The 21361-nt window shown below is 42.5% G+C and overlaps 2 protein-coding genes across 3 annotated transcripts in view; one reads left to right on the plus strand and one right to left on the minus strand.

Annotated features, from left to right (window-relative positions):
- TRHDE (thyrotropin releasing hormone degrading enzyme) overlaps positions 1 to 20034 on the minus strand; it is a 378007-nt gene extending 357973 nt beyond the window's left edge. Inside the window, exons 1-2 of the mRNA XM_081083285.1 lie at positions 18677 to 20034; positions 6949 to 7222 (exon numbers count right to left, since the gene is read on the minus strand). Of these exons, the coding sequence (XP_080939411.1) occupies positions 6949 to 7222; positions 18677 to 19584 (1182 nt within the window). The 5' untranslated portion in view covers positions 19585 to 20034. The remainder of the gene's footprint in view (positions 1 to 6948; positions 7223 to 18676) is intronic.
- The window catches only part of LOC308513336 (uncharacterized protein), an 84343-nt gene continuing 82635 nt past the window's right edge, over positions 19654 to 21361 (plus strand). Inside the window, exon 1 of one of the 2 annotated variants that reach the window (XR_013995527.1) lies at positions 19654 to 20417. Coding sequence is in view for 1 of the 2 variants with exons in the window: in XM_081083288.1 (XP_080939414.1) it covers positions 20353 to 20417 (65 nt within the window). In the remaining variant the exon portion in view is untranslated. The remainder of the gene's footprint in view (positions 20418 to 21361) is intronic. The other variant, XM_081083288.1, reaches the window with a different exon arrangement.

Here is a 21361-nt window from a genome sequence, read left to right on the forward strand (position 1 = left end):
CAGCCTGGCTTGTGGCTGAGCAGAGCTCCCCCATGTGGGAGTGCACTGACCACCAGAGGGCAGCTCCTGCATTGAGCGTCTGCCCCCTGGTGGTCAGTGTGTGTCATAGTGACCAGTCATTCCCAGTCTTTCTGCTGTTATGGTCAGTTTGCATAGTACCCTTTTACTATATAGAATAGAGGCCTGGTGCATGGGTAGGGGGCCGGCTGGTTTCCCCTGAAGAGTGTCCCAGATCAGGGTGGGAGTCCTGCTGGGGTGCCTGGCCAGTCTGGGTGACGGGCTGATGGCTCTTTGAAGGATGGCCACAGCCCCTTCAGGGTGGGGGTCCCCAGTGGGGTGCCTGGCCAGCCTTGGTTAGGGGCTGATGGCTGTTTTCAGGCTAGCCACCCCCCCATCAGGGTGGAGGGGTCCTGGTGGGGTACCTGGCCAGTCTGGGTGAGGGGCTGATGGCTGTTTGCAGGCTTGCCAAGCCCCCCAGTGGGGGACCCTCACCCCATGAGGGTGTGGCCAGCCTGGGTGAGGGGCTGATGGCTGTTTGCAGGCTGGCCACAGCCCCTTCAGGGCAGCGGTCCCCACTGGGGTGCCTGACCAGCCTGGGTGAGGGGCTTAGGGCTGTTTGTAGGCTGGCCAAGCCCCCCAGCAGGGACCCTCACCCCAAGGGTGTGTGTCCATTCTGAGTGAGGGGCTGATGGCTGTTTGCAGGCTGGCCACAGCTCCCAGCCACCCAAGCTCCCAGTGGAGGCTGGCTGGAAGCAGGTATCTGGGATTTATTTAGCTTCTATAATTAAAACTTTGTTGCCTTGAGTGGAGGCAACAGCCAGCCAGAGCAGGCGGGAAGCTTGGCTTCCTCCATCACCGGGGCAACCAAGCCTCCTGCTTGCTCCAGCTCTGTGGCTGCCGGCCGCCATCTTGGTTGTGTTAATTTGCATATAGTCACTCTGATTGGCTGGTGGGCATGGCTGGTGGGCGTGGCTGGTGAGTGTAGCAGAAGCACAGTCAATTTGCATGTTTCTCTTTTATTAGATAAGATGAACCGGTAGTGTAAATCTCTTAGTACATTCACCTTTAGAGACCAGTAACAAGTCTGACAACATTAGGCTACCATGCTGCAAGGAAGCTCACGCCACATGGAAAGCCCACTCATAGATGCTCCAAATGAGAGAACTAAGGGCTCAGATAACAGTTAACACCAAGTAGACACTTAGTAAAGAAGCCCCAGATAATTCTGGCTCCCAGCTGTCAAATCATGCTCACATATCGAGTCTCTACTGCTGTGTCATTGTAGAAAGAGATGGGTCATTCCCTTCTCTTTACTGTTTGTACTCCTGACCCACAGAATCCATAAGCATTAAAATTGTTACTTTTTATTGCTAAGATTTAGAGTGATTTCTTATTCAGCAATACCATTATTAGAGCCTATTTTAGCACCTGGAAGTGGGGGAGTGACATAACTAAGCCTCAAACATGCGGAATCATTGGCTTTGGGGCAAAAGCTTGAGGAAGCTGTGGATTAGGGCTTGAAGAATACTAAGGTGACTAGAAACTAAATGAAAGGGGAATTTTGTGACATACTGGAAGAAAGTTTGGCAACAGTGTTCCCTGTGGTATCATGGAAAATGAGAACTAATAACTACTGAACTATATTTTCTAAATAAGGATATTTCCAGGCATAACACTGAAAGTACCACCTGGCTTCTTCTCATTGGCCATAAAAATTGCAAAAAAAAGGAGAGAAGAGCTTAAGAATTAACTGTCTAGTTTCTAAGCCAAATTTAGAAAAAAATTAGGACTTGCTGAGTTTGAAATTTAAACTCTGTCTTCAACCCTGCCTCTCCAGATAAGAAAAGATTTTCAAAGTAAGAAACAGCCCCAGGGGAAAAAATACACATCAGGAAAACATGGTCTAAAGATGCAACTAAGAATGTGACTTTAGAAATGAAGACTTCAGACACTCTAAAAGTGATGCCTCACAGGCCTTTTGAAAAAGACAAAAGGTTTTCTTAGGATCTTAAGCATGTACCTAGAAACCCTTCCTATTAAACAATAAAGCATCTATGAATGCTAAGGGCAAAGGCCTCAAGGCTCATCTTAAAGAGACCTATGGGTATAGTTTTGTCTAATGGAATGGATATAACTTGATGTATAAAAGCCAACATTTTTATATAATTATAAATTATATAAAATTACATACATGCTTGGACTTAAAGCAACAGAGCCAATACAAAAGAAAAATAAAGCCTTTGGACCCTGAACTTTTTCCTAGTAGAAAGTAAGCTCAGAAAGCTTTTCAATTGTAAATACAAACTTCTTTTTAATTGGAAGAGAAAAGATGCCTTAAAAGACAAAACTTAAGAGCCCAAAGGGTGGGGCCACACTCCAGAAAGAACAGCAATGAGCCATAATTAAGGAGTTGTCAACATGTGCAACATGTGCCCAGTTGGATTTCAAAATTGCTACAGGCCAGCAACTGCTGTGTCTTCTCATTGTTCTCTACTCTTTAATGAAAAGGTTTATTGCAATAGTCATATTCTCATCTTACCACTGTCTCTTGGGGATGAGGAGTGGAGATAGATCATTTATCTAATTAGTTAATAGGTCCTCAGGAAGAGAGAAACCATGCCCAAGAAACCAAACCCAAGTAGTCTCATCTGCACCCAGACCTAAACTAGGTGGTGAGATCCTGCACTCAAACTTGAGTCTGATGGTATAATGAACCAAACTTATTAGCGAGTGCATTTTATGTGGAATGAATGTAAATAATTTGTGACCAGAGAGCAGACTGTATTGATTTTCAAACAAGTCCACAAATTCTTTGACACTCCCCATCAAGAGATTGGGTCTATGCTCTCTTCAATCAAATCAGAATCATCCTTAGTGACTTCCTTGTACCCATTAAAAAGCAGCAAAAGTGATGCTGTGTGGCTTCTGAAGATAAGTCAAAAAGGGTCATATAGCTTCTACCTAGTTCTTTTGAGACATTCGCCTTTGGAGCTACTTCACCATGTAAGAAGTCCAACCACTCTGAGGCCACCATGCTTTGAGCAAGCCCAGGATATGTGTGAAGGCCACATACAAATGCTCTGACCAGCAGCCTGAGCTGCCATCACAGCAGACTGGCAGAACAACCAGACACAATGAAGATGGTCCAGGGGATTCTGGACTCCTGCTGTCAAGTCACCCCTACTCATCAAGTCTCCCCAGCTGAGGCCCCTGACATCAGTGAGAAGAGACAGTGTGCCACTGTGCCCTTCCAAATTCCTGGCCCACTGAAACTTTCAGCATATTAAAAGGTTGTTTTATGCCACAAATTCTGGAGTTCATTATGCCATAATAGTAACTGGAACAATATTATAAAAGAAGAATTCATACTTCTAGTTTTCAAAGAAGAAAACCAGGATAAAGAGAGGTTAAGTAATTAACCAAGGTCATAGAAAAGCAAAGCAAAAATTCGAAAGCAAACCTATCTCATTCTAAAATCAATCCATGTTTATATCCATAAAGCTACACTATCTCCCAAAGATATACCTATCCCTTTGTCTTTTCTTATTAATACTTCCCCTGCTGAGGATTATATGCCTACATTCATCTTCTCTAAGACCAAATCATCATTCAGGGCCATGCTCAACCCTGTCTCCTCCAGGACGCACATACCTAGACCTAACCCTTAGCAAGTTCTCCATCTTCAAAACTGCCTTTAACTTATTTTCTATAGCTTTAATTTGATAATTATTGAATGCTAGTAACACTAATTCACAATTGGTAAATTCATTGCATTTCCAATGCACGTTCCTTGGCTACCCTTTTGAATTATGTCCTTAGACTAAGGTTAGAAATGCAAATGTCTACAGAATGAAAGCAGGTAATATACAATAGTGAAGTGGACTAGATGCCAAAAGAACAAAAATGTTCTTGATTAAGTTACACTGAGAAGCAAATGCCCCATGTAAATGGGTCAGGCACACTCACCTTCTGCATGCATATATCACCACCTGACATATGATACATTTATTTGTTTATTGTCACTGTCTCCTCATTAGGATGTAAGTTTCTTGAGAGTAGAAACCCTGTCTCCTGTGTTCACTGCTATATCAGCAGAGCCCAGAACAATACCTGACACTCAGTCAATAAATATCTTTTGAAGAAATAAATGAATGAACAAATATTGCCACACAGTAATGTGGGCCTAGTGATCTTCCCATTTTTTCAAGAGAAGCCATAAATAAATAATTTTATGTGCAATCTCCCAATTTCTAAATGTTGTCAATTAATGATAAAAATGTTAATCCATGTTAGGGATGGGTAAACAAAATACATCTGCAGGCTTAGATTCAATCTGAAAACTGCATTTGCAATCTCTGTACTAGAGGGATCTTAGACTGTTTTTTATCTTTCTAATTACTCGGGATCGTGCCTTGCAGAGTATAGATAACTTGATAAGCAAATAATGATGATGCTTCAAATATGCACACTTGAGGCACTGCTACAATTAAGCTATGTATTAAGATGCCACTCAAGTTGCTCTCCCATATCCTGAAGGAAACTGCCTCAGCTTCTGATCCAAAATGACCTCTTGGACTTCACATAACCTTCCCACTTCCAAGATTTTAGAACTAAACTTCTACTTCTTCTAGCTGCTAAGAGTTGAGTAATGTCATTCCCATGGGCTCCCAGTAATAACGAGGAAAAGCAGTGGAAAGAAAATAGATTGGATTTCCAAAGGGTGACAGAAAAAGAGATCCAAGCTTTAAAACATATTTCCACAGTTGATAAATAAGGGCTCCCAATGGCAATTTTGCTTTCCTTTCTACACTTCTTAGTGTGTGTAGATTATACAATCCAAAATTTTCTTTCATTTGACCTTTCAATGTTCTCTAGTAGCATGTTTTATCTTTCCTTCATAAAAATGATTAAGGAGGACTTTTAAAATGTTTACCAGTTACTTAGATTCTTAACTCTAATACAGAGTCACGTCTAAATAATTAGAGTGTGTCTGGGTCCCTTAAACATGGGTCACTTAACAGCAAGCAGAACTGTGAAGGGCTGAGAACACTTTTAAGAAAACATACTTGGAAAAAAAACATTTCCATTGTACCCTATGCTGCTAGCTGACCCAAGGCAAGTCAATCATCATCTTCCGAAGACGTAAAAGGAAATGAGATGTCTTGGTGTTCCTTTCCTGTGTTTGGTCCAATGTGTACAGCCTTGAAATATTCAGACATTACAAACCTCAGAGGAATTCAACTTACCAAATGAGTATAAGTCCCAAAGAGTAAAATGTCATCCAGCCCTCTGTAGCCAGCATTTAGGACATTATTTTAATGATTATGTAGTTGAATTTATATATAGAATCTTCAATAATGGCATGAATTTTGTATGCAGGCAGATTTTATATTTTAAAATAAGCTCCACAGTTCTTTAAATTGAAAGTAACAATGAGAAACATTTATTTAGCCAAACCAATATTTCAAAATTTAGGTTATTATAGAGCTATGAACTTCCTACAGAATAAGAATATAGATTTCTACTCACTTATTTTGTTATGTTCGAGCAACACTGAGTCTGATGGCCACTAGATGGGGGGAATCATTACCCGAATTCGGTTATAGACACACAAGTGAAGTAGTGAAACAGAGCCCCTAGGGCACATGGCGGAAAAGGCTAAAATTTGAAATCAGACCAACAGCGGCTCTACCACTTGCTTACTTTGTAACCAACCCTGGGAAAGTACTTAATCTCTTTAAGCCTCAATTTACTCATTCGGAAAAATGGGATCATAATACCTTGCTTTAGGATTGACATGAAAATTAAAATAAATGTATATTTATTGTGTAAGCCATTGAAATAAGGAGGAAGTTGCTAACTTGGCATGGCTGACCTGGCCTCACTAATTAAATGCAGTAGGATGGAAACAGTGCCTAGAACACTATGGTGTCACAAACAGTAGCTGTCATACAGAGTCCAGTTGAATCTTATTATAAATTTAATGCAAACAATAATTCTCTAGGCTTCCTATTACTACCCTTCCCTAAGAACATATTTTTATACATTTGGGTGTTATGGGCTGAAAGAAACTCTTCACTGTACAGAAATTCTAGCACACTGGCAGAACTTATATGTACAAAGTGTTCACTGAGAATTGCTGTTAATCATTGAAAATCAGAAAAATAAAAACGTCCATCTATAGGAAGATGACAAATTTTGATGTATTCATTCAACCATTCTAGCAGATAAACCACAAAAACATAATTTTAAGCAAAAAGTAAAATGAAATGAAAATAAGTTGCAGAATGCTATCTATAATTAAAACCACTTATATGAAATTTTAAAGCATGATGTGTATTGTAAATGGATAGATACATACTTAATAATTACATAATAATATACATGGAAATGGCAAGATGCCAATTCAGTAGAGTGATTCTCTCTAAGGAAGAAGGCAAGACATGAGATCAGGCAGGGTGCACAGAGAGCTTCAATAGAGAGCTCTATCCAATATGGTTTACTTCTTCAAAAATTAATTAGAATGAAGCAAAGATGGTAAAATATTTAGATTCTATAGAGCTGACTAGTAGGTATATAGAGTGTATTATGTTATTCTCCACATTTTCTGTATATCTGAAATGTTTCACAATAAAAAGAAGCAGCTTTCCCAATCACATAAATGTTTCCCAAACAAACAACAGCTATTCCAGAGATACCCAGGAGATGAAGAGGAATAGGAATAATGGGGTTGGGGTTTGGGGTGAAGGAATAAGAGAGCTGGGTATAGAAGAGACATTCCTCTCTGACTTTTTGAAGCGGAGAAGATAATTTTCCTCCCAAGGGTTAAGGAAAGAATTCAGCTATATAAATGTGAGGAGGACAGGAATGATTAATCCATTGTTAATCCAGAAATCAGATTACAGAGTGTACATAATCCAAAAGCATCATTCAGTTGAAAATACTTACTACAACTCCACTCTTGGTGATAGTTTCTCTGTACGTGAAGTTGCAAATAGCCCAGGCTAAGTAATACGTGGACATGAGCGGGGTCTGTGAAAAGTGATCCGTCACCCATCCATCTTCCTCAAACACGGAAGTTTCCACTGGCATATTGGATAACGATAAGTAGGTTGCTTGATGCCTGATGCTGATTTTAAAGGTTGCCTTGTAGATGGGCTCGTCAAAACAAGGAAATGCTTTTCTGGCGTGTGTCGGCGAAAACTGAGTAACTCCAAGGAATCTGGAAAACAGAAAATGACAGTCCCAATCACATCTATGATCACTGTACAGGTCCCTATTGATAACATATCATTGCCAAAGTCCGCGGCCCTTTCCTCTTCTGAACCAAACTTCGGTTCGTGGTTAGCATAAAAGCACGATACACATATTTCCTCAGCAATAAAACTTCTTTGGGGAAGTTTTTGTCTCAGTTAAAAAGTAAATTCTCAATCCAGAGAGTGCCTGTTAGACAAAACACTATACTCTGCCGACAAACAACTCATTGGCAGCACATTGGCAAACACTGGAAAATGATAATCCTCTGGTTTGGCATGCCGCCCTTTCCTTCCTGAAGCTGAACATTTAAAGTCAGTGACACTAAAACCCAGAAGTGGTCATCACGTATGTATAGAACATAGACCGTCACTGGGAAACACCCGTGTCCTCAAATTTCATCATGACCTGGTTTTAGTAAGAACATGGACTTTGGATCCTGATAGAACTTGGTCTGTATTCTGGCTCTACAACATTCTTAGCCATATCATCCCGTACAATTACTAAATTTCCCTAAAGTGTAGTTGTTCATTGCTTAAAATAATCTTGCTTAACTCAGAAAAAAAGCTTTTGTGAAGCTTAAGGTGGGAAAAAAGAGAATGCAAAGCACCTAACATGGGGAATAGATGAATAGCACCCAGTAGGCAGTTAATAAACAGCAGCCAGTCAAAAAATGGCAGCCACTGATTGACAATATCTTCAACCTTTCTTAGAGCTGTAACATATGTTTACATTGAGTAATGTAGACACCATTGCTTTTTACTACTCATAATATATATTTATTATATTATGATGTTAATATAATAAATATCTGTATAATGAACCTGTCAATGTATGTATCTATATACATATATAAGTGTACATATAAAATATATTTAATGCCCTCAAGTTTTCAGATCAAGCTGCAAAACTGCTTATTAAAATGCTAACTAGAAATAACTTTTTTTCACAGTTTAGGGTTACAAATGAAAATGCTCATATTAAGGACTTTAAGAAGGACACTCTTTTAACTTAAAAAGGTCATCATTTATGAAAACATTCATGACAAGAGTTCATTACACTTTTTTAACAATACAAGTTGCAAAACTTGATATAACGCAAGTCAATATCAGACTCTTTGTAAAACATTACTGAGTTCTAAAGTTATTTCTTTAAAAAGCTCTTTCCCCCTTAAGTAATTCTGCCACCTCTCCCCTCACCATCATTCAAGGTAAACATGGTTAATCCAACATGGCACACTTTCCTACTGAGCCTGAACTTGGCCTCAAAATTCTCAGCACAGCACATCAGGCAGCTACTCCCAATCAATAGGTGTTGATGTGTGTGTTGAACCTTATTGGCGATCCTTGACTCAAACCATGAGTTGTAATTGTTGAGACCATTTTAAAATTATAAAGCTTACATTTATCATTGAAAGCCTACTTTCTGAAGCTTTGTTTAGAAATAGGGAAAAATAATACATTTTTAAGATTAATTGTATACTGACTTTCAGAGAAAGAGTTTTGATAATTACCTTGGAAACAGTACTGGACTGCTACATACCCGTCTTGGATAAATTACTTAACTGCCTGAGCCTATTTTTTCATTAATAGAAGGAAAACAATAATGATTTCTAGGCCTTCCTTACAAAACTATTGAGACGATAAAATGAGATAATATACATAAAACAAGTTTTAACTATAAATCTTCAGAAAAATTTAAGGTTAAAGTTGGAAGCAATCTTAGAAACAAACTGTCCAACTCTCATGAATTTCTAAAATGAAAAAGTAGTTCCAGTAGGGTTAAGTGATTTGTCCAGAGTTACACAGGCAATTAGTGTAAAACCAGGTCTAGAATTCACTTTTTCTATATGTGAGTAGAAGGTAATTATATTTCAAAAACAGTAAAATTAATCTTTAGTCATAATTTATAAACAATGTGTTAATTCAACTGTTGGTAATAAAAGTTCCTTCCAAATTTGCCAGTCATGGTAATATTTTCCCTATTGTTTTTACTGGTAACAGTGTGATTTTTGCTTAATATCAGTACCTTTTAGTTAAAATGTACCCATTTACAATTCTCTCATCATATGTTTTTGTCTTATATAATGTTCTTGAATCTTATCTTTCAATATCATTAATTAAAATGTCCACCAAGCTTGATATTTCTCTACTGAGGCTACTTAAAAGATATCTATGAGATTTTATATATGAAAAAAGTGTTCTCTTTTAATTTTAAAGTATCTGAGAACTCCAGTTCCAGTCATTGCACAATTAGAAATTGTCTGCTCTTCATTGTTAGGTACATGGTAGAATGTTTTTAAAGATATAACCACTTTGCCCTTAAGTTCTTTGTGATCTAATTGAAAAGAATATCTATATTTATATATTCTAATACTAATAATACTATGGGGAAGGTTCTACAAGAGTTCAACAGAGTAGTTGCAATTAGAATGTATTAGTCATTATATAAAAGTCAAAGGAGTCTTTGGCACTAAGTAATTAATGGGTAGGAATTTATTAGATATAGAAATTCTAAATACCTTTGGGCTAATGGGAAATTAATAAACCAAATATTTATGCAAAAAAAATCACATCTGGCATTCTCTTTTTGCCTTACATAGTAAGTAAATGTGTTAGTAAAGCTAGCAATGTAAATAACTGATTCTCAGGGTTGAAAGGAACTGAAGAAATCATTTAGTGATTTTTTCTGCAATTAATATTCTTAATGAATTCATACATACAGTATATATCTATACACAGAGGGCCAAAATATACTCTGATAGCGTCTAAATGAGAAAATACCAATTTCACAGTCTGGCACCTAAGGATGATTGCAATTGACTTTCAATTCAGTATTTAGGAAATCAAAAAAAAGTCCCTTGGTGAAAAAGAGCAGTAGGGCTAGATTACATGTAAGGTCTTTTCCAAGCTTGAGATCCTATAACTGAACAAAACTTAGACATATAGTATCCCATGAATTTGATGAGGTTCATTACACTACTACCAAGTAGCTTTTTCCTATAAGTTCTATAAATGCATGCTCCTCTTTTTTTTTTTTTTTTTGAGTGTTTAATACTGAGGAGAAATATCTTTGCTTCCTTCCCTCAAGGAGTTTATACTCTGAATAAAAGAAATTAAATATACACCTAAATAGGTCATGACAAAGAAGAGAAACGTAGGAAGAAATTACATTCCCCTACAGCAGGGTTTTTCGATATCGGCATGACTACACTGTAGGTTGGCCATATTGATTGTCCTGGACTGTCCCATGCACTGTGGGATGCTCAGCAGCAGCATCCCTGGCCTCTACCACTAGATGCCAGTAGCACCATCTATTCCCAGTTGTGACAGCCAGAATGTCTCCTGACACTGCAAATGTCCCCTGGGGGACAAAGCTGGCCCAATTGAGAACTACCAGCCTGAAGAACTAAAGGAAACATAAGAATTGGTCTTGAAGCCCAGGTAGTGCTTTAAGGGTCATAGACAATGGAGAAGGGAGCAAGTTGACTATGGGCAGCACAGAAATAAGCCTTTAAAACAACTTTGACTCACATATTGAGTTTGTGCCCTGTCTGCTCTCTTACAGCTTCTGGGTTTACCAGATCTCAGTATTGCCAGTCCATCTCTAACACCTCTCTCACGCTTGATACTCTCCTTTCTAACAAGGAGGTCTGATTTCAGGCTCAGGGCCCAACAGTGACTGCTGGGTTTCAAAATATAATCTTGTCTTCACTGCATATATTTTACAGTTGTCTTCAGTTGGTGGAAATAAGACTTCTTTTCTGCTTACTGGCATTAAAAACATCAAAGAGGGCTCTAGAGAAGGTGATTTGGGGTAGAAAATAATGAGTTTGGATTTAAATAAATTTAAGTGAGTCTGAGGTAATACGTAGCAGGACACCAGGTAGAAGAAATATGAAAATATCATTAAAAGTAGAAAACCTTTTAATATATCAAACAGATATGAAATACATATGTAAATACAACAAGAAGCAAAATAAAACAGCAGGAGGCAGAAGTTAATGGGGAAAAGTATTTTGTTATCTGTTTTTTCCTTTGCTTTTTTAAACAAAATCATTTTTTAATCTTTTAATGAGTCCCTGTATGACCATAAAAAATTCCACTTCCAAAAGTGACATGCTGAAAGTGTCATTCCAAGAACGTCACTTTAGCATAACTAGAAAAACATGAATAGCAAACCTGCATTTTAATTCTCTTCTATCTAAAATAAATTACTTGATTTCTTAACAACTTGTCTAGTTGACATTTTGGTTGAGCTAAGAAGAGCTTAAAGCTCTATATTGCCTCTGAAGGATATAAAGAATTGATTTCTTCTTATTTCTGCGGAAGTTCACCAGGCAAGCTACTCATGTCAGGTCATTATGATAAGATTCAGCAGAATTAATGCATTAATGTTGGTTGATACTGCCAAGAAATTACAGTATGTGATACAAAACAATTTCTGTTCCATTATTTTCAGTTTGCCTTTTTATAAAGTTAAAATATGCAGAGGCAACAAACATTTGCATAGCAATGTTCGTATTAAAAATTGATTCATGACTTTTCACTGTGGAACCCACCGAAACCAAGAGAACCTCACAAATGGTGTGGCGTATTTCAGAGGTTTCCGTTTTGGCCACTTCTATGCATACCACACACACAGCACGGTGAAAAATGGTCTTTGAACTTGCTTCTGTTGAGATTGCAAATTGCCTAGCATTGTCATAGTTTAATATTGGTAATAAAAACTCCCAAGATCTAAAGAAAATTTCTAATGGCAATCTAGTTACTATTCAACTATTTATAGTAAAATAGGCACAGTTACAAGGTCATGGAAGTTACACATGTCCCATTTAAAGTTAAGGTTGTTAATCAAAATGCAAATTATTGCTCAATGAGAAAACATTTTAAGTCAAAAAGCATGTTGTTTAGACTGTGTGTTTTTATGTACTTCAATGAGTCATTAAACCTCTGCCATTTCAGAAGAAAAGTACTCCTGCTGAATATTCAGTGCTATAAGCAAGCGTGGAGTCTATTTTTTTAAATAACCATTCTAGTAAACTAAAAACATAATGCAATAATGCCAGCAATATGTATGTAGGAAGTGGAGCATGTGTGAATAATCGTGTTATAAAAACAGAGCATAACATCCATAATTGTTTTCCTATTTATGTACTAAATACTCTTATCAAAATGAGTACTGAGTGTTTGATCACCATTGATGAAGAGTATTATGAATACATAACATTATTGTCCTGAGCCATAATATTAGGTTTTCATAAGAACAAATAAACTAGTGTCTGAGACTCATTTGTTGGATATTGGAAAGAGGCAAAGCCTGGTGCAAGGATTATAAAGCACTGTACTGTCAGAATGCCAATAAAGTCTTGAGAACAATATCAAATGACTGATGTGCCTTTCCCTTGGTACTCGGGATGTGTCTGTCTGCTGTCCTGGCTTCCAGTGACAAGGGGCGCATCCTCCTGGCCCTCTCATCGCTGGTTTCTGCTGTTCTCCCTGCTGGTAGAGAGCAGTGCCATCACCCGAGAACTGTGCATCCTATTGTTTCCCAGGCCCTTCCTACCCCCTCAAGCCTCTCCATCTCTCAAGTGTCTGAACCAAGCTGGGGATCTATCTCACTGTGAAATACCACAGCCTTTCTCTTCACTCTCCGCTTCCTGGGGAAAGGGCTCTGTTCCTTCCTCTCCTGTGTTTTGAACTCCGCTAAGGTGGCATAACAAACAGCAGTGGAAGGAATGTCCACAGTGACCATTTCCCCACCGTCTTGCTCCTCCGGGGAAACCCCGAGGCAATACATTGGCCCTACCTGACCTCCTACCAACCCAAGCAGTAGCTCTCCAGCCATAGAATCATAAAATATTAATACCCACCTAAGTGCTTTCCAATTGCCGTACCTGTTCTAAATGCCTTATTTCTTAACTCCTGTAATCCTCACAATAACCCTATGAAACGGGCTATCATCATCACCATATTCCAGATGAGGACACCAGACCCAGAACAACTAGGAAGCGTGGGCAAGGTCACAGAGCCAATCAGTGGCAGAGTCCGAACATGAACACAGGCAGTCTGGTTCCAGAGTCCCGGAGCCCACTAAACACGCACACACGTTTCCATCAAGCAAACAACCAAAGTGGCTTGAACATGTTCTTAAAAGGGATGAAAAGTAACCAGCAGCAGTCACTTTAAAATGCCATTCTTGGTTCATCCTCTGATTTTTTTTTTTTGATTTTTTTTAAGGAAAGATCTCAATAATTAAAGTAAACCTTCACCCTGCAAGTCAACACAGGGCCTCGCCGGGAGGAGTGGATTAACCCGTCTCTGCACAACTAGTGCCAGAGCTCCTTACACCCTGGGCACTCAGCATCCAGAGGCTGAGAAGGCGCACCTGCAGGCAGGTGCGCAGGAGGGTAGCCTGGGGCCCTTCACCCCGATTCAGCCCCACCCAATCTTGCCCATCTTCCTCTAACCTCACAGCCCAGCCACCACCATCTAGCTGTGCCTGTTTATGAATCATTTCATATTGTCCCAGAAAGTTGAGAAAAGCAGAGAGTATTTTTCATTTTTATGTCCTCCCAAATTCTATGCAGTAAAATTCTCTCTATTGGAGAAAGCATCCACTCCCTAGTGGCAGAAAACAGGGTTGCATGGGACTTTGAAAATCTGGAGGGACCCAGCCACTATTGCAAATCTGAAAGGATGTAAAGGACACGCAATGAAATTGAAAGCAACACTGACAGCGATGATGATGATTATCGCTGGGGGGTGAATACGGGGTGACGGAGGGATGCCCTTCCTTACAGACTATAAAACACGTATGCATTAAAGGTAAATCATTTCTTCCTCACTTTTTCTATATCATTCTTTGAAGTCATGCTTAAGTAAATGAGTCTTAGTCTTGTGATCTTATCAACCAATGTCACCACCTTCTGGCAAACCTACACTGATTCCTGGTACTGTTGTCTCAAACCCATCCACAGACTCCGCGGCAAACTTTGGTTTAAGGAAATAAACATGTTGTGCAGACCAAACAAATGCAGGGAAGCCAGTCACAGGCCTGCTTTGCTTGAAAGAGATCCAGAGCAAATAGGCCCTGTTTGGAATTGCTCTGAATAAATAAAAACATGGGTGAACTAATTTAACTCTTTTAGAGAAACTGTATACTTTATTACCCTCAAGGATGATCAAATCAGATGGCACCATGGAAAAAAACACGGCAAGGCAAACACCATTTTATGGATTTTCCTCCCTGACTGATTCATGAAATGGTCAAAAGTTTTTTTAAAAATATTTTCTAGATTTAGATTAGTGGTGGCATTTTGAATTGAGACCAAAATTCAGCAGCATTGGACTCAATTTGGCCATATGGTTATGTGTGCCTGACAGGAAAACAATGAGCTAAGTCCATTAAGGAACCATATAAAAAAGTTCTCACAGAATTTTCCATTCAGAGCCTTCTGTAGGGGGCAAAAAGCTACATACAGCAACTTATTCATGTAAAGCTACTTCCTCACCAGAGGGACTGACTGGGAGAGATGAAGTTTCTTTCAACATAAAAGCAATGTGGTAGTTTTCTTGCTTTTATTAAATATCATGATTACTAATTAATTCATTTCAAAAAAAAAGGACAAGAGATGAAAGCCTATATACTAATACAACAAAAGATCAAGTGCCTACCCATAAAAACTTCTGTGCTCTCCACGAAAGCGTGTTTTGGGTTTTTTTGTGTGTGTGTTCTTTTGTTTGTTTGTTTGTTTTTGTCTTTTTTTGCAATTCTTTTAGAAAACTGCAATGTTATTTTCCCATTTTACTTGGAGATCACAGTTTCTCTCTAAATAATCCTTGATAGAAAAAGACCTATTTTTATGCTGTCTTCTGGCACTGTGGCATGTTATAGACCCAATCAAAGATTTGTCAAAGAAAAACAGTCTCCCTTTTGAAAGTGAATAAAATGTTCATTTACTTTGGTAAATCTCCTCTTTCAATCAGACCATCTGGATCTAAATTAAGGTACCCAACTTTGAACATGGGTATGCTCACCATCTGGCTACCCAAAAGCGGCAATTACTTCAGGTAAATGAACATTTTACCTAATTCTGAGCAAGTATATTCTACTATAGAATTCTATGGCATAAATACACACCCTTTTTATCTGCCTGTTACACACTCACTTGAGGAAAAAGCGACTGTGTATTCTGCCTAATGGAGATAATTTACTGCTGTGTGTAAACATTTCAAATTTAAGAGAATTTATTTATTTATTTGCAATATTCAACAAGTGATACATTTTCCCTTTAGCCAAATGGCCAACAGAAACGAGAGGATTTGCCTCAAATAGAGAAACTTTGGGCTTCAATGGGGAACTTGTCTTCCAACCTTTCTCCAGGGCAGTATGGGAGCCAGGAAAGGGAAGTCTTCCCTGTAGGACAGGACCGGCCCCCTCCAAAACCTTCCAGAGCTCAAAGGTACAGGGCACATGGTGAAATCTAATTTTCCTGCCCCCACCCAAATTGTTTCTCTCAGACCTCTGAGCAAGGGGTTGGAAAATCAGATTGGGATATAAAGGAGTTGTTTCCACACGGGTGAAGGGGACTGACTTGTAGTATTACTCTTTTAAATATTTCAAGTTGCTTAGCGTGACCCCTCATCGGCAGATTAAGTATTTATTTTCATTGCAGAAATTATCTGATAATTAAATTGGCAAAAATGATGACTTACTAGAAACCAAGATATTTAATCATTAATCAAACGAAAAGTCTGAGTCTGCATCGGTGTCCTTTTGGAAAGTGTGTTTGAAAATGTCTATTTACATTGCATTTTGGGGATGAAAACATCACCGATAAAAGTTCAATCCTGGCCGAGTTCCCGATAATGGCATGTTTAAAAATGCTCCCAGTTGTTCTAGTAATAACAACAATCAAAGATAAAGGTTAATATGTATAATGTTGAGATAACTGTGAAATAGTTTATTCCATTTCTTTTGCTTTATCAACTCCAGTTATCAACATCCAAGAAATTATCATATTCACTCTGGTATGCAAGGTGGCAAAAAAAGGGGGGGAAACAAGACTTTCTCTAAGACGCTGTTTAGAAATAAAACCACACTAGGATCTCCAGAAACATGGAATTCCACATTTCTATTGGGATGCAGAGTTTAGCCACATATGCACTAAACTTTCAACCAAGTTATCTGCATCTTTGGAGAAGCCTTAAGAAGAGAGTGTGAATACAAATATGCACCATGGGCACAAGAAATCAGTTAGGGTCAAGCAGAAACATCTGGTCTTTTTGAAGAGTCCTGTTAATTTGAAAGCACTGACCAAAAACAAGCTCAGTTCTACCAAATCTATTTTGGCATGGCTCCAAAAACAGGATTTGTTGAAAGTACTTACTTCACCACAGATTGATCAGTAATGATATGCAGCTCCCACTACTGACATTTTGATACAGCTAGTTTGTTTCTAAACCTAACATGCAAATTTGCCTTCTCTGCCTTTACCCTACATTTGATATGGTCGTGGGTTTAATCTGTATGCCTTAGAACAGCGGTTCTCAACCTGTGGGTCGCGACCCCCTTGGCGAACAAACGACCCTTTCTCAGGGGTCGCATAAGACCACCCTGCATATCAGATATTTACATTACGATTCATAGCAGTAGCAACATTACAGTTATGAAGTAGCAACGAAAATAATTTTATGGTTGGGTCCCAACATGAGGAACTGTATTTAAAGGGCTAGAAGGTTGAGAACCACTGCCTTAGAATATGTTGGAGGAAGTGGTGGAAGGGGATTTAAATTGTCCACATCTGATCTTAGGAGAATGAATAATTTATACATTCACTTATAGATTTTAACTATCATACAACTACTAAAGCATTGGACAATTTATTTATATGAGGTTACTTCATAGTACTCTATAAATAGAGTGTTCTCCTAACGCACTAGAAATTCCCCAGCCTCTTACACAATAACTTCTGGGAGTTTTCAGACAACATGAGCCCTAGCCCAGAAATCAGAAAACCAAAGTTCAAGGCCCAGCTCTCCACTGACAAGCCTGCTGCCCTCAGGCACCCTGGCTGCTCAGAGCCCAGTTTTGTGCAGTTGGGAGAATGACCTGAGAACAAAGGAGGCTCTGCCAGTGGCATCATTACTAATATCCAACCTGCCTCAACTCCTAAGGTTGCCAATTTCATTCTTTGGTTGTTCATAAATCCTACAGTCATTGATTAGGGCAAAAAGCAAGAATAACTTTTTTATTCACTCAGCAATATGCTTGATGGCTTACTACCACGGACACTCGTAATAGCTAACATTTACAATGAATACTCTAAATGCCAGGTATAGGGTCAAGTGATTTTTAGTGTATTAGTTTATGGACACCTGCAACAATCCTGAGTATAGTATCATTATTATCATCCCCAAATTAAAAATAAAAACATGGGCTCTGGAGCCACACAGTCCTGCTTTGTGGGCCACGTGCCAAGTTACTTGAGTTCTCTGTGCCTTCATTTCCCCATCTGTTATACATTACGCAATAAGCACTAGAGGTAGTCAGGTGTTGGTGACTCAGATTAATCTGTTTGCTCAAGTCTGCGGCTGGGATTGAACCCCGTGCTGTTGGACTCCCAAGTCTGAGCTCTAACAAGTGGAGCCAGACTCTCAAAAAATAAAAGATTACTGCCCAAATCTAAACATCAAGGCACTCGCTAGCAAGGCATTTGAGACCGGCCACTAGCTTTCCCTCCTTTCACCAAAGGAGTCAGAAACTCCAGAACAAACACCTGGAAGTCACTAGCCTTAGGCTGGAGCTGGGGGCACCGGGCGCGGAGGTACTCACCGGCCCCGCCCCTTTAGTCTGTCACGGGACTGGCTCTCTCTTACTACTCTAAACCTCAACTTCCAGTTTTGGAAAACTTTATGCAGCTAAAGCCCATTCTCTGCTCTGTGCCTGCCAGATAATAGGCGAGGTGGGCATTTGGGGGGTAAGGGGATTTGCCCTGCCTTTTTCTGCGCTGACATCTCCCCATTGAGCAGCTGCCCTGGCCTTTTGTCGCTAACTTGTATTTCCTCGATGGTAACTTGGCAGACTTTTGACGTTACCCTGGCATCGCTCAGATTACCCACTAGCCTTAAAAAAAAAGAAAAAAAAAAAGAGGCGAGCGGTGGCTGGCTAAGGAACTTAGACAGGGAGGGGTTCGCCACTGGTGAGTGAGTTTGTGGAGCTGGCAACAGTGAGAGCTCCGGCATCTGGGAGACCCTGAGGGTTCTGGGTGATCAGCCTACCCCACCTCACTTCTCTCCCCCACCCTTCCCTGCCCGGGTATCGGACGCCAGGCGGTTCCCGGGGGTCGCCGGCCGCCCAGCGGTTAGAGCAGCCTGGTGGGGTGGGGTGGGGCGCTGCCGGGCGCCGCCTCCCTCCGTACCTTCTCTCCCCGTGGAGCACGTAGGAGCTGCGGAAGAAGCCCAAGAGCTCATTCTCGATCAGGGCGTTGTAGATGATCTTCAGGTTGTAGTTCCTCTGCGCGTCCAGGGTCCTGTTCAGCACCACCACCAACACCTGGGTCTGCGGGTAGAGGAAGAAGCCGGCCACCGGGACAGCCCCGGCCACCCGGTCCTCGGCCACCTGCACCTTCTCCACGGCCACCCGGGAGGCGTGCAGCACGACGTAGCGGGTGGCGTTCCGGCACGCGATCTCCACGTTGACCTCGCCGGCGAAGGTGAAATTCTCCATGAAGGCGGTGAGCATCAGATTGTAGTGGAGCGGCTTGAGATGGCCGGACAAGCGCAGCTGCGTCCACGGCTGCCCCGGCTCCTGCTCTTCCTCCGACGGCGGCTGGGCGGACGGGGTCCCAGGGGTGGCCTCCCCGCCCGCCTCCTGCGGCCAGGAGTCCCCGCCAGCTGGGTGGTGGCGCCCGGCAGAACCCGGGAGGCTCCCGTTGCCACCGCGCGGCGGGAAGCCAGCGGGGCCGCCGTCTGCGCCCGGCGCCGCGCTGGCCCCGCACTCGTCGAAGCGCAAGCTGAGCAGCACCGCGAGCATAGTGACCGCGAGCAGCGCCACGATGGACACGGCGAAGGCCAGGACGAGCCGCTTGTGCACCGTGATGTGGCGCTCGGTGGTGCGGGGTCGCACCCCCACGGAGTCCGCCCACGGGTCCGAGAGCCCCCTGCCGCCGGTCCGGAGCGCGGCGTCGTTCTCCCCCATCGTGGCCGCGAAGGGTGAGCGGCTCTTCTCAGCCCCCTCCTCCTCCTCCTTCTTCTTCTTCCTCTTCTTTTTCTTCTTCTTCTTTTTCTTCTCCTCCTCTTGCTCCCCCCGCTCGCCGTCCAGGGCCATCACACTGCCTCCTCCCCCTCCCCCGCCCCCTCCAGCACCCCCCGCGGGCTGGCCACCCGGGCCGCCGCCAGCGCAGGCATCAGCGAGCGCACGCGGCCAGAGGGCGCGACGCCAGCCGGGACCCTGGGGATGCTGGCCCGGGCGCTTTTAAGACGGACTCTAGCCGCGGGCGACAGCACCCTCCGCGCCCCCCATCAGCCCCGCCTCTCTCCTGGCAGCCGCGGCCGAGGCGCGGGGCGGCGAGCTCTGGGACGCGCCCAACTTGGAAAGCGTCTCTCTCGTCCCAACGGCGCGCTACTTCTCCGGCGAGCGCCGGGCGCCCGGGCACTTGCTGCCCCCGCCCCTGTGCGCCGGCGGCTCCCGGCTCGCCCTCCCCTGCGCCGAGCAATCGCCCGGCTCTCTGCCGGAGCCTTCCCACGGGTCCTTGGCTGGGAAGGACTGGGAGCGGTGGAGAGGGAAGTTAGGGCTTCCGCTTTCTCTCCGCGCTCCAGCGGCGGCGTTCGGTCCTCTGGGTGGGCTGTGCTCGCAGCAGCAGAGGCGGCGGCAGCAGCAGATGAGGCGCCCGAGCCAGGCACCCCGCAGCCGGGAATGAGCGGATGGCCGGGGAGGAAGCGACTGGGGTGAACCAGCCGGGTGAAGTCCCAGGGCCGCAGAGCTGCGCCGGGAATCTGTCCTGGAAGAGCCTTCTCTTCTCCCTGGACACTTTAAGCGGCGGCGGCGGCCGGCGGCGAAAGGTTGCAGACCGGACAGCGAGCCTCCCCCTTTCCGATGTGGCTCTGGCCGCCGGAGAACACAAGTGAGCAAGAAGTGCCAGACCGGGCCATCCCCTTCAGGTAGATGACGCCCTGGGTTTCCTCGCTATCCCCGTGGGGAGAGCCAGAGTGCGTGTGTGTGTGTGAGTGCGTGTGCATGTGTGTGCTCGTGTGTGCGTGTGCACAGGCTCCCGGTCTAGATGGCCCAGGCTACTCTGGCTGCATTCAGGGACTGAAACTCCCGCAGAAAGGCAAAGGAGAGAGCGAGGGAGCGCGAGGAGGCAGGGGAGGCGGGAGGGAGGGGAGCGGCGGAGAGGCTGAGGCAGGCACTGGGAGATTAGAGAGCTTTTCTCCTCTGTCACACTAGACACCCACAGCCACAGAGGGGGTTGCTGAGCCGCCTGCAAGAAGTACATTGTAAATCTTCAGCGCAACAAGCCCCGCAGTCACCCCTCTTCCAGACTCAGCCTCACCGCGTCTCCCCGGAGGAATCCTTGCAGCCTGAGGCTATTAACACCGAGAGCAAAGGCAGATCCTGCTGGGGAGCCTTGGCGGTGTCAGATTTCACATCAAGCTCGCCAGAGGATTTGGAGGCTTGTATGTAAAGTAGGATAAATTCTCCAACGCCTAACTGCGTATATTATGCAGTGTGATGTGTCCAGGTGTGCAGTATTAAAAGAAGGATTAGCAATGAACTATTAGAATCCTCCGGAAGTAAAGGCTAAAGAAAAGACACCCGCCACCCCCCATGGAATAATTTCTATTTTTAGATTGGGGGAATGATACTACAATGCCTTCAGGGTAACATTCAGGGCTAAAAACTTGAGACTGAGCAAAACTGGCAAGGTGAGCCCCCTTTAGACTTACTGGAATAGTGAACACATATATTCCATGATTGGTCAGTTTTTCACTTCAACTAGCCACAATTACTTTTTTGCTGTTTTTAGTGTTGTCATGAAAATTGTTTAAACTCTTTCTAAATAGTTACCAGTAGAAAGTGTTCATTGGCAACAGGAGCATCAAAA

The sequence above is a fragment of the Myotis nattereri genome (assembly GCF_964212035.1).
Source record: "Myotis nattereri genome assembly, chromosome: 2".
In the NCBI taxonomy this organism is placed as follows: domain Eukaryota; kingdom Metazoa; phylum Chordata; class Mammalia; order Chiroptera; family Vespertilionidae; genus Myotis; species Myotis nattereri.